This window comes from Rhineura floridana, chromosome 6, assembly GCF_030035675.1.
Source record: "Rhineura floridana isolate rRhiFlo1 chromosome 6, rRhiFlo1.hap2, whole genome shotgun sequence".
Lineage (NCBI taxonomy): Eukaryota > Metazoa > Chordata > Lepidosauria > Squamata > Rhineuridae > Rhineura > Rhineura floridana.
Window position 1 is genome coordinate 63,627,252 of NC_084485.1, and position 13,068 is coordinate 63,640,319.

Sequence of the window (13,068 nt, forward strand, 5' to 3'; positions counted from 1 at the left end):
TCCCTACCAACAGATAACCCAAGACCACCACAAATACTCACAACACTTTTTCTCTGAGGCTCGTACGTTTGAAGGCTTGCTTTCTTGGCTGCAACTATTGCCATTTACCCGCTCTGGGACTGGAGCCGCATCCCCTGACATTGCTGCAAGGCACACACTCACTTTCAATCGCCAGACTCCTTCTGGAAAACCAAAGGAGCATTATGAAATGCTGAGCTCTCAGGCAGAAAGAAATAACATATGCAAGCAACAATCTGTCCCTGATGTTTCTTCCAGGAGGGACTGAAGGGGAGTGGAAGGTACATAGAAGTTACTAATCAAGGTCAAGAGAGAAGCTTACAGTGCTATCTGAAAAAAATGAGGAAAAAAACCCAAAAGGAACAAAGCAGGAAAAGGTGTTCTCCACAAAAACACCTTTGCAACCAACGAAGGAGAAGACAAGGCCATCCTTCAGAAGCTTTAGCATCCTTCAGTTACTTCATCATCATCATCATCCTTCTCTCCCATTTATGAATTCCAATTGCTAAAGGGCTTTCTAGACTAGAGGATATTTCAGTGACCAGCCCAAAGTCGCAAACACAACACACGAGCCATCCCAGCGGAGATGCAGCCGCAAATAATTGTTGACGAGCATTTTATGTCTACAGCTGCATTGCTCGGGGCCTGCCCTGCCACTCTAGCAGTTGCAGGCTCGAACCTAAAAAGAGCCTTTCTTCCCGGCCGCAACAGACCTACACACCTGCAGAATTTAGCACCCTGTGGCCGGGGAACAGCAAGTCCAGCGTCCTGAGCACGGAAGGGGAGCCGGTCTAGCAGCTCCTAAGTGGCAATGTAAGCTGCGAAAGAGCCAGCAAAACCAGGTCGTTGCAGTGCAGCCAAACCTCAGCTGCAGGTATCCAGGTGAGCCAGATACCTCCCAGATGCTGACCAAGGAAGAGGAGGGCGGCTCTGCGAAGACGCGGAAATGTAAAAGGCGAACCGGCAGTGCCGGGTACGCGAATGAGATGGGAATTCAAAAAGTGACGTCAAGAAACGCAGAAAGAGAGAAACGGGAAACCAGGTTCAAAAGCAGAATTGTCGTATAAGTGCATACAAGCGTATTTCTCAACGGCGGGTGGGTACCTAATTATGTACATGCATGCAGTTATGCAAACACTGTACATCCACCTTATTTCTTGGGTATGCAATATTATCGCGTCAAATGTACGCACAGGTTCCGCAGGAATAGTGGAGTGTGCAAAACACGGCTTGAGTTTGAAAAGCAGTAAATCTACGGGAACGATATGCAAGATTCAAAAGGCTTGAACACTTATAACGGCAAATACAAGCTACAATGCTCAAACAACTCGGACCGAGATTACGAAGATCTCACTCTACAAATGCGTGTGTAAAGAAGTTCCAGCTATCAGTTGCTCCAGTAACAATTACAAAACAGTGAGAACGCTGGGAAAAAAGAAGACATAAAGCCGCAACTTCACCTTAATAAAGACCCGCACTAACAACTCATTTACCGCGCATGCGCATTGAAGGCATACTATGAATGTTTTTATGTGATCTTGCTCCGGGGATTCTCCCAAGAATCTGATTGGTTATTCTGGTGTAGTGCACGTTGGGGCGACGGAGGAAGCGACCAATAGAAAGTCGAAGGGAGGAGACGCGAGGGTTGCCGGTAGCCACAGCCATTTTGCTGTTGGGGGCATTGAAACCTGGCAGCCGCCGCCGGGAGAACTGTTGAATATCGGGCAGCGAGATGTTGCGGCTGCGCTGTAAAGCCCGGAGTGGCTCTTACCCGCTGCCTGGACTCACGGCACATTCTCGCCTGCGTGAGCTCCAGGCCGTGATCGCTGCCCTCACCGGGATACCCGTCGAGGCCCAGCGCCTGCTGCTCGGCTTTCCCCCGCTCGGCCTGGACCTCAGCGACGGGGAGCGGCGCCTCGGAGAGCTCGGTATTCACTCGGGTAAGAAAAGGAAGGGGGATTCGCCTCGCCTTGCCTGAAGCACTCTCTAAGATTAATTGGGCATTTGGTTTTTTCCTCAGACGGGGAAATGTCTAGAAATGGTCGGTACTGGTTAGTGGTGTGCCTGCTGTTATGTACTTGGTCAGCTCATGACAGCCTTCCGAAATGCAAGCACGTGAATGGGTTTTTTTCTGGCTTCTCCCAGTAGCTAACCAGATACCTATGAGAAGCCCATGAGCGCAATACTACTATTTCACTCCTCGTCCCTCTCAAGTGGTATTTAGATGTGGCCATCGCAGCTACTAGCCATTAGGAGTTCCAGGCTTCATGAATTTGTTCACTATACTTTTTCAAAGGGAAAACCCAAGATGGTGAACAACTTGGTTTGTATGTGCTATACTTACGTCAGATATCCATTAAAAGTAGCCTATGATATTGGCATGGGGTGGGATTTTAATCCAGTTCTTTGGCCAGTTAAGGTAATTTTAGCCTTCCCCAACCTGGTATACTCCTAGACGTTATGGACTACAGTTTTCACCCTAGCCAACATGACCAGTATTAAGAGATTATGGGAGTTGTAATTGAGCAACATCTGGAGGGCACCAGGGTAGGGAAGGTTGGGTTAGCTAGATAGAAAGGGTATATTGCACATTTCTTTTTAAAAGAAGACCAAATACTTCTTTTTCTGACAACTAGTAAGAAAGGGGAAAGCCTGATTTCACTTGTTGCAGCTTATAGTGAGTGAATGAGCATCTTCTCAAACGGTTTTAGAGTGCAATCTTGAGGTCTTTGGGAAGGTATCCCATAACCATAGGATAGATTGGATCTACCTCTTTCATGTTGGAAAGGGAAATCTGATGCCAAAGCCTCATTTTATGCTGCTGCCTCCTCGTATGGCTTGGCCCAACCAATATCAGAGCACTGACATCGATAGGGCTGAAAGAAGGGGGCAAGCTGAAATGTTGCGAGGATCCAAAGCCATTCCAGTCCCCCAACAAGCCCTCATACAGGGGAAAATTTAGACACACTTCTCATATGGTCTCAATCTCTTCTACCCTTTTCCTTCCTGTTGCTCCTAATGTGGTGAACAAGCAGCTTAAAACATTAAATGGGAAACAGACAGAAGAACACAGCAGTGCTTTCACTACTGCTCTGCCTGGCTTGTGTTCAGCATGGCTTAGGATAAGGTAGTTCCCGGCCGCAACAGACCACCTTTGATTCTCTCCCTTCATTCACCTTAGGATGACAGCCTAAGAGAAATAGTTGTTCTGTCTGGTAACAATAGTATGCTGTCTTCTTACAAGCTGTAGCTTTTAAAAAGATGAGTGGTGCAACATTTATTTGTTGGTAAACTACTCTAAATAAAATATTTCTAAAACACAGCATATATCCCATCTTAAAACAGGAAGTCCTAAAGCAATGACACAAATGTTTAGGCATTCTATAATTGCTGAAAATTGGCTGGGTGTTTGTTGTTACCACCCATTAATTAAATTTTAGAGTTTTGCTATCAGTATGTGTGTGTTGAACATTCTCAGCCTATCCTGAAGCACAAGAGGACTAGTGTAGCTTCTGGTTCCTTTAAAATGGAGAATATGCACTGTATATTCCTTTTTATATCCTTTTGTCCAGGAATAGGTTGGAATTCAATAGCCACATCTGATGTGCCTTAAAATTCAGTGAGGTGTATTTTGGTATTCACAGCAATCCTGTTGGCATCTGATAAAGCATGAATAAATAGTTGTCAAAGTTTTTGATTATTTCTAGATTAATATTCTTGTGTTCTTATCTACATATATGATCAGTTTTCTAATGCTTTACATGAGTTGTCATAGTACTTCATATATTATCTCAGTCGCCATTGCAGTATAGGAAGTATTATTACCTATTGCACAATGGGAGGGGGTCTGAAAGGAGTTCATGGCTGACTGAGACTCAGTAGTTCATATTCTTAATTGCCGCATTAAACCATACCTTTATTTCTTTGTTCTATTTTTCTTGACAGGTGATACTCTAATAGTTGAAGAAGATGCAACCAAGCCCAAGACTGAGTCACCCATAGTTACAAAACGGACTGTTCCTAATTCAGTCAGGGAAGCTGTCCCTGTACTTGCCCGGAAGGTTGTTCCAGCAGATAACTCGTGTCTCTTTACTAGTGTATACTATGTGGTAGAAGGTGGGGTTTATGACCCAGGATGCGCCCCAGAGATGAGAAATCTCATAGCTCAGATAGTAGGAAGTGATCCAGAATCCTATAGTGAGGCAGTACTAGGAAAAACTAACCAGGAATACTGTGAATGGATCAGAAGAGAAGATACATGGGGAGGTGCAATTGAGGTTTCAACTTTGTCTAAATTCTATCAATGTGAAATTTGTGTAGTGGACACACAGACGGTCAGAATTGATCGTTTTGGGGAAGATGCTGGCTATGCTAAACGGGTGCTTTTAATTTATGATGGTATTCACTATGATCCACTTGAGCGTAAAATCCCCAACACAGATATTCCTCCCCAGACCATTTTTTCTGCATCCGATGACGTTGTGCTTGCACAGGCTTTGGAGTTAGCAGATGAAGCCAGAAGAAAGAGACAGTTTACTGATGTAAACCGGTTTACATTGAGATGTATGGTGTGTCAGAAAGGATTAACAGGGCAAGCGGAAGCCAGAGAACATGCCAAGGAGACGGGACACACCAACTTTGGAGAAGTGTGAATTTTCTGTGAGGTTGGTCATATCTACTACCTCACTGAACAAGAACAAGCCTCCAGGTTTTAAAATAAGGTGTATGTAATCATATGAATCCGTTCTAAGCTTGAAAGCCCTAAACTTAATTATGGCAGATGTGCACAGGTTTGCCGTGGTTAGTCTGAGAAGTTTACAGCAGCTATATCTGCTCTTTAAAAGAATCTGAGTAACTGATTTCTCTGTGACACAGCTGGGTATAAACACACTACTGTAGCTAGCTAGATTTGCATATAGGATTTTAGAATCATTGATGGAATAAAAACCTCAGCTAGATTATTGAGTTCTTGATTACACAATCTACGGAATAGTTAAGCTGGTCTCCATTGAAATATTGCAATTTTGTCTCACCTTTGTTCATGCAAAAGTTTGTGCACTTGTGTAACTAAAAGCAGATCAGCCAGAGTTGCCTCTTCAGTGTAGTAGTCTCAAAGTTGGACTATTTCAAATCACTGAACAAGCATACCTCGTTTGTATAAGCGAGTCTATCACAATAAAGGGCTTCAGCTTGAAGGTTTAGTCTTCAGTCTTAGGAAGTGAAAAGCTACCAGTAACTTAACATTTCCTTAGTACTTAATATAGGTACCCATTACTCCATTTTAAACAGTGGCTTGGAAACATGTGTACATTGATGGTGTGTTCTTCAAAAATCACTGAAATTGTAACATTCCAAGCAATACAAATGAATATGTTTTTAAAAAGAAATCATATATTCAGAGTTCAAATTTTGGGGGATATTTCATGGCCCCCAAACTCATTTGCCATTTGCTTAATGTGGAACTTTATGGGCTGGGTTCCAAGTAAGCTGTCCTCCCCTCTAACTTGTACATATAGCACTGCTGGACTTCGATAACTGCTGATTCATACTTCCAAGAAAATGAACCTCAAATATGTACTCCCTTTATGGTGTGAACAGAGGGGTTGGCTGGTTTTATAATGCTTTCTTGTCAGTTGAGGTTGGTGCTTTTCACTAAGAATGGCATCTTCTGACCCATATTAAGCATCACAGTTTGATGCCTTGCACTATATATTTCTGGTTGCCATTATTAAAATGACAGCTAGAGGTCTTGTACTTTGATCCAAATCTTAGTTTATCACATGGTTAAGCAGCACAGCCCTCTAGCTGCTGAGGCCTCTGAGAGGGTACCTTATTGCCGGTTATTATAAGCTATTTTCTACATAGACTCTTTTGGAATTGGGTCTTGAAGCTGCTTTAGTATTTAGATTGTACCTGGTGTTGGGTTATGGCAGGCTAAATAACTTTGATCACTTGAATGTTGTCTCTCTTCTTTAATTATGAATAATTAAATAGCTCAGTTTACATGTAGGAGGGGTTTTGTTTGGTAGGAAAAAAGGACCTTTGTAGATGGTAGAAAACTCACATTTACCCTGGGGCTAACTAGTTTTCAAAAGGCAAAGGTGGAGGTCATGAGGAAAGGGGGAAAAACTGAAGTGGTTTACAAGGTGGTAGTGTTACAACTCGGTGTATTAAAATGGCTTCATGAATGCAAAAGAATTAGGAACAGCAACTACATTAAAAGATCACAGATTAACCCTGACACAGAAGTATAGCTAATCACTACTGGTACCATAGACACTAGATAATGTGCCATAGATCTTTGTGTACCCAAAGGAAAATCTCATTTTCCTATAATTGGAGGACTGTGTCATTAGAAGTCCCTCAACCCATGCATGATCGGGAAAATAAATGGTTAGGATGAGGGTAAAATCACTAACTAGTCAGAGTATAACATGACGCTTGAAGATGCAGGGAAGCAGGACTAGCAGCCATAATCACCAATTTCAGCATAGCATAAAGTTGTTCTGTGACAAACAGGGTGGGGATTTAATCTATGGCAGAGCCTATGACATCACTTCAGTCCAGAGTATCTAATATTTGATCGGTATCAGAATAAGATTGCAACTGACATGCATTGACCTGTTGCACTTAGGATGTTGACATAGGTATTTGTGCATTCTGCTGTGTGGGCTGTTAGTATGAGGTGCTAGATCTTTTTTCTGTAAAGGCTTATCACACGTCTTCACCTTTTGAAGCATTCTTTATATTTGCTTTGGATGTTTTTGAGCTGCTTTGCTGCACTTCTGTATAATTTCTGCTTGAATGTGTTGAAGTGGAGGTACTCTAGTACTCCAGAAGCTGTTTTGTTCATTCAATCAGTCGTTGGTGCCCAAAATGGTTGGTGAAAATAGATTCATTCTGGCCAGTTAAAGTTAGTTGTAAATCCCATTTAAAGCAATACAAAAAAATTAATCACAGTGAAATAATCCCATTGTTTTCAGTGGGACTTGCACTGCATTCTTATGCATACAAAGAAGGATGTCCCACTGTCTATTGGGGTTTTCCAGAAAAATGTGAATAGGATTGCACCTTAACTTGTGAGCAACTAAGCTGGATTGGGCTAGTGCAGATACTATTTAGGGTTATCCTGTAATTCTCTGCCAAAAGCCTTAATTGGATAAACCAAGTGGGGCTGTGCTTCAGGAAGACACTTCCAAGATTGCCTAGCTATATTGGCTATATGAGAAGTCCAGTTCTTGTATTTTAGATGGCATGAAGCTGACTTATTGTTTGCCTGTTACTTGGACAAAAGTGCTATAGGAATCCATTTACTTTGTATATATATTTTTTCTAGTAGATGTTTAATTTTGGAAGTACATTTTAAGCTACATTTTTACTTTTTTGCTGTGGTTTTTCAGGAGGCAACACTTGATAATGGGTCAGATTGAACTAGACTTTAAACATCCTGCCACCTATCTTTTAAAAAGTGAAAACAAGTTCAAAAGTGTTCCTTGCTCTCACTGAGTTTTATCATCAGTATTATATATGCATGTTATGTTTTAATTCCAATAATAGATCCTTCAGATAAAATGCTTTCAAATGTAGATCAGGTTGATTTTGCTGAAACTGCAGTTGAAGCAATTTACCTTTGAAGTAACATAAATCTTTAGCCATCAGTTACAGTTTGATGCATTTGAGGAGCAAAACAGTATATGGAATCATAAGAATTGCCTTCTTGAAACAGATCAAGAAGCATCTGGAAGTGTGTTACATCCAGCTGGTTATTGTTAGAATCTGAAAGCTCTCAGGCTTGGCACAAAAGTAATAGTAATCCCCTGTTTCTCTCTAGCATCTGGTTATCAGAGGCATATGACCTCTGAACATGGAAGTTCCAATTGACTTTCATGCCAAATACCCACTGATAGACCTATGCTCCAGGCCATCTAAGCTAGTAGCTGTTACCATATGATGTAGTAGTCAATTGGAGTAGTTATTGTACTACATCGCAAAACATTGTTGGGTGACCCTGAGTGCTAGTATTATGAGATGGGGGGACCCTCTGTTTTCCTCATACTTCATAACCTTATCAATCACTCATGTCTCCCCTTGAGTCTTCTAGACTAGCCCTAAACACTTAAGCTTTTCTTTGTAGGGAAGATGCTCCAACTCCTCAAAACTCCAATCAGATAGGAGATAAATCTTCCTGCAGGAAATACTGGCACATGTTCACCTATCAGGATATCCCATTGCCTTCAGAATTACTTTGCACAGAAAACTCGAAGTATGCTGGTAAATCCGGAGCATAAGTCATAACCTGGCATAAATATTTAAAAATAAAAATTGTAGTGATCAAACAGCCAATGTTTAGTGTCCCTTTGTGATTCTTTGGGGGGGAGGAACCTTGCACCTGACTTGTCATTAGAAGTTAGTGTCTGCATGCATCTTATAGGTACAAAGATAATTAATGCATATGGCTTCCATGACCTATGCAAAAGTTAACTCCTTTCAAATTGAACCCTGCACTTACTGTAACTGAGATGAAATTTTATTGTGGAAAGTGTTGAGTGAAAGTATTTTCTTTTTTGAACACATGCAATCATTTCTGGTGAAAAAGAATACACAATTAGAATTTCTAAAAGCAACAGAATAGAATTCTCATACTAGTGCAATAGAAATACAAAATCATATTTAGTATTGCAATATAATATATCCTTTTTAATAGGGAAAATTGTTTTTCCTACTTATTCCTAGTCTCTCTTCTAGTGCCAGTTTCTGGGTATTGCAAAGTACAACTACCATCTGACATATATTAATGTCCTAAGTTCTAACATTAACTTTGAACGCTTCAGTAGATGCTGAGAACTGAGTATGGTATGAATATTGAATGTCTAAATGATAATAGAACACAAACCTGTAATGTTACTTGACTGGATTATATGTAGAAGCTCTGTTGCAAGACTTGCAGATCTGGCAGCTATCACCAGCACTAACTTCCAAAAGTATGAAGGAACTTAACTTATTCTTAAGCATGTGCCTTTTGCACGCTCTTATATGAGATGACTGTCTCGACTAACAGCACTTTACAAGTTTGTCGATCAAAGTTTACAAGTTTAGTGTTTTTGCCAAGGAATTAAATGATACAAAAAGTGCATTATGAATTTTCTGATGGACTGGCATACAACATCTTAAAACTCCTGGTAACTATTTCCATTGGCACTACATCTTACTACTTCATACCATTAAGGTATGTTCTGTTGAACATGTGCCCTTGAGTTTATAGTCATTATAGTAGCAATAAAATGTAATATTTATGCATGCATATACAGCATTGTGTTCACTTGTACTTCTTTCTGCTTTTTATCTTTAATAAAACTGATACTTGGACATATGCTTAGATGACAAAGACTATTATAAACCCTACTGAAAATCTGATTCATGCCTCTTCAACAAAAATGTCAGCTTATTTCTTCTGATGCAATGGATGGAGTAATAACATGTTTAGATTGCCTAGAAACTTAATTCAGTTTAATGAATGTAGGAAGCTGCTTTATATTAAGTCTGAATATTGAACCATCTAGCCTGATATAGTCTACTCTGACTTGTAGCAACTTTCCAGGGTCTGGAGCAGAGGTCTTGCCCATCACCTGCTACCTAATCCATTCCATCTTTGGTTAAAAGGATTGAACTTGGACCTTCTGAATGCAATACATATGCTCTACTACTTGAGCTGTGGCCATCTATCCATATTATGCCATTTGGCATACTGGTATAGTATGCATTGATTAGTAGCTATGAAGCACTTCCAAACTGTTTTAAAACAATTGAGAGCAACTTATGGGAGGTGGTGGTGTTCTAGAAAAAGGGATGTTTTTATTTATTGAATGTATATCCCGCCATTCCTCCTGAAGGAGCACAGAGTAGCAAACACAACAACAAAACAATACACACACAAAATCCCTGATCATGTGGCTTACTAGAGCCTGTGGCTAAAGAGCTGATTTGGGTCAGAAAGCTAAATTCTGCATTAATGTTTTTTAAAGCTGCTTGCATGGGCTATTGAGGTAAGTGTGGGAGGAAGATATAAAAATCAAATGATTGGAACTGATCTCTAGTATAAACTTAGTAAGATGCTTCACTATAGTCTGTAATGTTGCTGCAGGGAGCCCAAACCATTGGTCTGGGTCATACAGTATAGTAAAAAAGATTCTATGCTCACTCCTGGTTGATAGGGATTCTCTGAAGCCCAGCTAAAACCTGGTAATTGATTGAACTAGATGAGCTCAACCAGCATAGGTCACTGAACCAGTCAATGAGTAATGGGAAAATTCAATTCTATTTTGTGTGAAACTGAATAATATAGAATACAAATGAACTTAGGTAGCTACAGGTTCTTGACTTACTGTGAATGAAATACAGAAAACTCCCTACCTTCACAGGCTGATACACGTGGGCAGCATGAAAAGCGTGTATGTGTGCAACCCTTAAACTGCTATCCCCCCTAAAATTAATAGTGGCTGTGGGGGCAAATACAGAATGATTTATTCTAATATTTCTTCATCTGGTCTTGCTGCAGGTGCACATTGGAAATACCTAGCTACAGTATCATGTTTCTGCTTCTCTGGGAGAACTACAAAATTGTAAATGTTTTACAGAGCCCAAGAGAAATGCTTGCTGAGCAGTGGTTAGTATGCAGGAGACTTTAACAGCAGAGGTTGTTTCAACATTCACATTTCAGACATCAAAAAAGAGGCAATAAAAGTCTTAATTTTCTTTGGAGTACAGTATCCTATAAGTTGTATATTGCCACATGGCTCGCTAGAGCCATCAGGGTAGCTCACAACACTAAAAGCAAAAAACAAAAATGACAACCAATTAAAAGGTATAACACAAAATGAACAAAGCTGCTCTTCACATAAAGTGATTAAATGCAGACTAGTTGCCAGAACAAAAGGGGGTTGGTCATTTTCTAGAGTTGGCTTGGTGGAGGAATTCTGCCACAGCTTGTGCTCACCAGTCAAATCTCAAGAGCATTTGAAGTGAAGTGGAATCTCACCTAATATATGTATGGGTGTATATAGCTCAGTTGGAAGATGTTCACTTACGCACAGGGTGAGTATACAGGTCTTTTGCTTTAGCAGGTGCTAGAAAAAGTCTGGGAAACAAACAGCAAACGTGTCTGGTTGTATAGCCTTGGGACATTACCTACTACCATTCTAGAAGAATAGGTCTACTCTGAATAGAACTGCACTCCTTATTGACAAATCCTTCTAATTGAAAATGTTTTTCCACTAAAGCTGTGGAACTTGTTTTCAAAGCTTTAGCTTTAACCCTGAGGTCATACTTCAAGTGGTATTATACCTATTTTCAGGCAAGCAGCACTTATAATTCAACTGCCTGCATTTGTATATCTTTGAATTATGCATACTGGAACGTTCTCTATCCCTGCTGCTTCAAAAAATCCAGTACTGTATGCTTATTGCTAAAAATGATATGTTAAAAGGAGTATCAATATAAGTACAAAATCACAGTTGTGGGTTTCTGTGCAGTAAGCACAAATCCACAATTACCTTCAATGAAATAGAGTAAATTATCAATAGTGCCCCTCCCCCCAGGGCTCTGGATGACTTTCAGGAATTAAAATAAAATTACAATTAAATAAAATACAAACAATATAGCATCATTATAAAATCAGAAACTACTTTAAAACAGGAAAATAAATTTTGCAGCAGGAATTCAGTTTAAGGGCAGAGGAATAAAATTCACAGAGCAAAACCAATATAAACCTAATTTACATACATACTGATTTAAAAAGTTACAGGTTCACTTAAGAATCAAACATTTGAACTGCAAATGAGATGATAAATCTTTCATGTATTATTGGACCGAGTCTTAAAACGTGTCGTTTTTTAATGTCTACGTTCTCTGTTTTGGATCTCCGTGCATATAATACTACTTTAGCACTTAGGTTATTAAAAGTTTTATCTCCCTCACCTATTGTGGCAGGAGTATGTAAAAGGCAGATTGTGAGCTATAGCTCTTATTCCAGTGGACAACAGGATTCTTGCAAAAAATGCTGGGATAGGTGTCCTTGGGCAGACCCAGCAAGGTACTCCATATGTTCTTAAGCAAGGATGTGTACTTGAAGAATTATTTATCATAGATTAAGCTCTTATGAGACCCTGAGTTTGCAGTCTTGCAGCATAAAACATGGAAATTCTAGTTTAAAAGCTCTGATCCATGTATTAACTTCATAAAGTAATGTGTTAAGATGGGGGTCCCCAACTGTGGTCCATGGCTTCATTCTGGTGTTCAGTGGCATGTCTGCATTAGATGTTCATATTGATTTTTAATTTTAACTCCTTGTATTTCTTATATTTTATTTATTTATTAAATTTTGATCCCACCCTCCTCCCAGAAGGCGCACAGGGCGAAAAACAAGCAATAAAATACTAAAAACATCTTTAAAACAAAGCATCTTTTAAAAAAACCCTTTAAAAATATATTTTTTAAAAAATTCCAACACAGATGCAAACTGGGATAAGATCTCTACTTAAAAGGCTTTTTGAAAAAGGAAGGTCTTCAATAGGCACCAAAAAGAAAACAGAGATGGTGCTTGTCTAATATTTAAGGGGAGTGAATTCCAAAGGGTAGAACACAAAAGGTCTGTTTCCTATATTGTGCAGAATGGGCCTCCTAGTGAGATGGTATCTGCAGGAGGCCCTTACCTACAGAGTGCAGTGATCAACTGGATATATAAGGGGTAAGGCAATCTTTTTATATTGTATTTTATTGTATTACAATTTGGATTCTATGGAGTGGAAATTGTAATAAAATATAAGGAATAAAGGAAGCACATATTCGATTAAAAATCATACAGCATATAGTACAGCATATTACAATTGCTATATCAGGCAGAAAAATAATTATGTGGTCCATCAAGACCATTAGCAGTTGTTAAGTGGTCCGGGGGGGGGAAGCTTGGGAACCACTGTGTTAAGGCACTGAATTGGACTTTTGTTATTGGCACCTCAGTTACAGAATGTCCTGATAGCCCGCACATCTCTAGAA

The 13,068-nt window shown here is 39.9% G+C and overlaps 2 protein-coding genes across 19 annotated transcripts in view; one reads left to right on the plus strand and one right to left on the minus strand.

Annotated features, from left to right (window-relative positions):
- PFKFB2 (6-phosphofructo-2-kinase/fructose-2,6-biphosphatase 2) overlaps positions 1-1,523 on the minus strand; it is an 87,337-nt gene extending 85,814 nt beyond the window's left edge. For 15 of the 18 annotated variants that reach the window (XR_009763469.1, XR_009763468.1, XM_061632081.1 and 12 more), the window contains exons 1-2: positions 740-1,523; positions 42-182 (exon numbers count right to left, since the gene is read on the minus strand). Coding sequence is in view for 16 of the 18 variants with exons in the window: in XM_061632081.1 (XP_061488065.1) it covers positions 42-141 (100 nt within the window). In the remaining 2 variants the exon portion in view is untranslated. Of the gene's footprint in view, positions 1-41; positions 183-340; positions 508-739 lie in introns of those variants that run through there. The other 3 variants (XM_061632082.1, XM_061632067.1, XM_061632066.1) reach the window with 3 other exon arrangements.
- Positions 1,095-6,740, plus strand: YOD1 (YOD1 deubiquitinase). Its single transcript, XM_061632083.1, has 2 exons — positions 1,095-1,958; positions 3,964-6,740. The coding sequence occupies exons 1-2, from the start codon at positions 1,751-1,753 to the stop codon at positions 4,668-4,670; spliced, it is 915 nt and encodes a 304-aa protein (XP_061488067.1). The 5' UTR covers positions 1,095-1,750; the 3' UTR covers positions 4,671-6,740.
- The last annotated feature ends 6,328 nt before the right edge of the window (positions 6,741-13,068 follow it).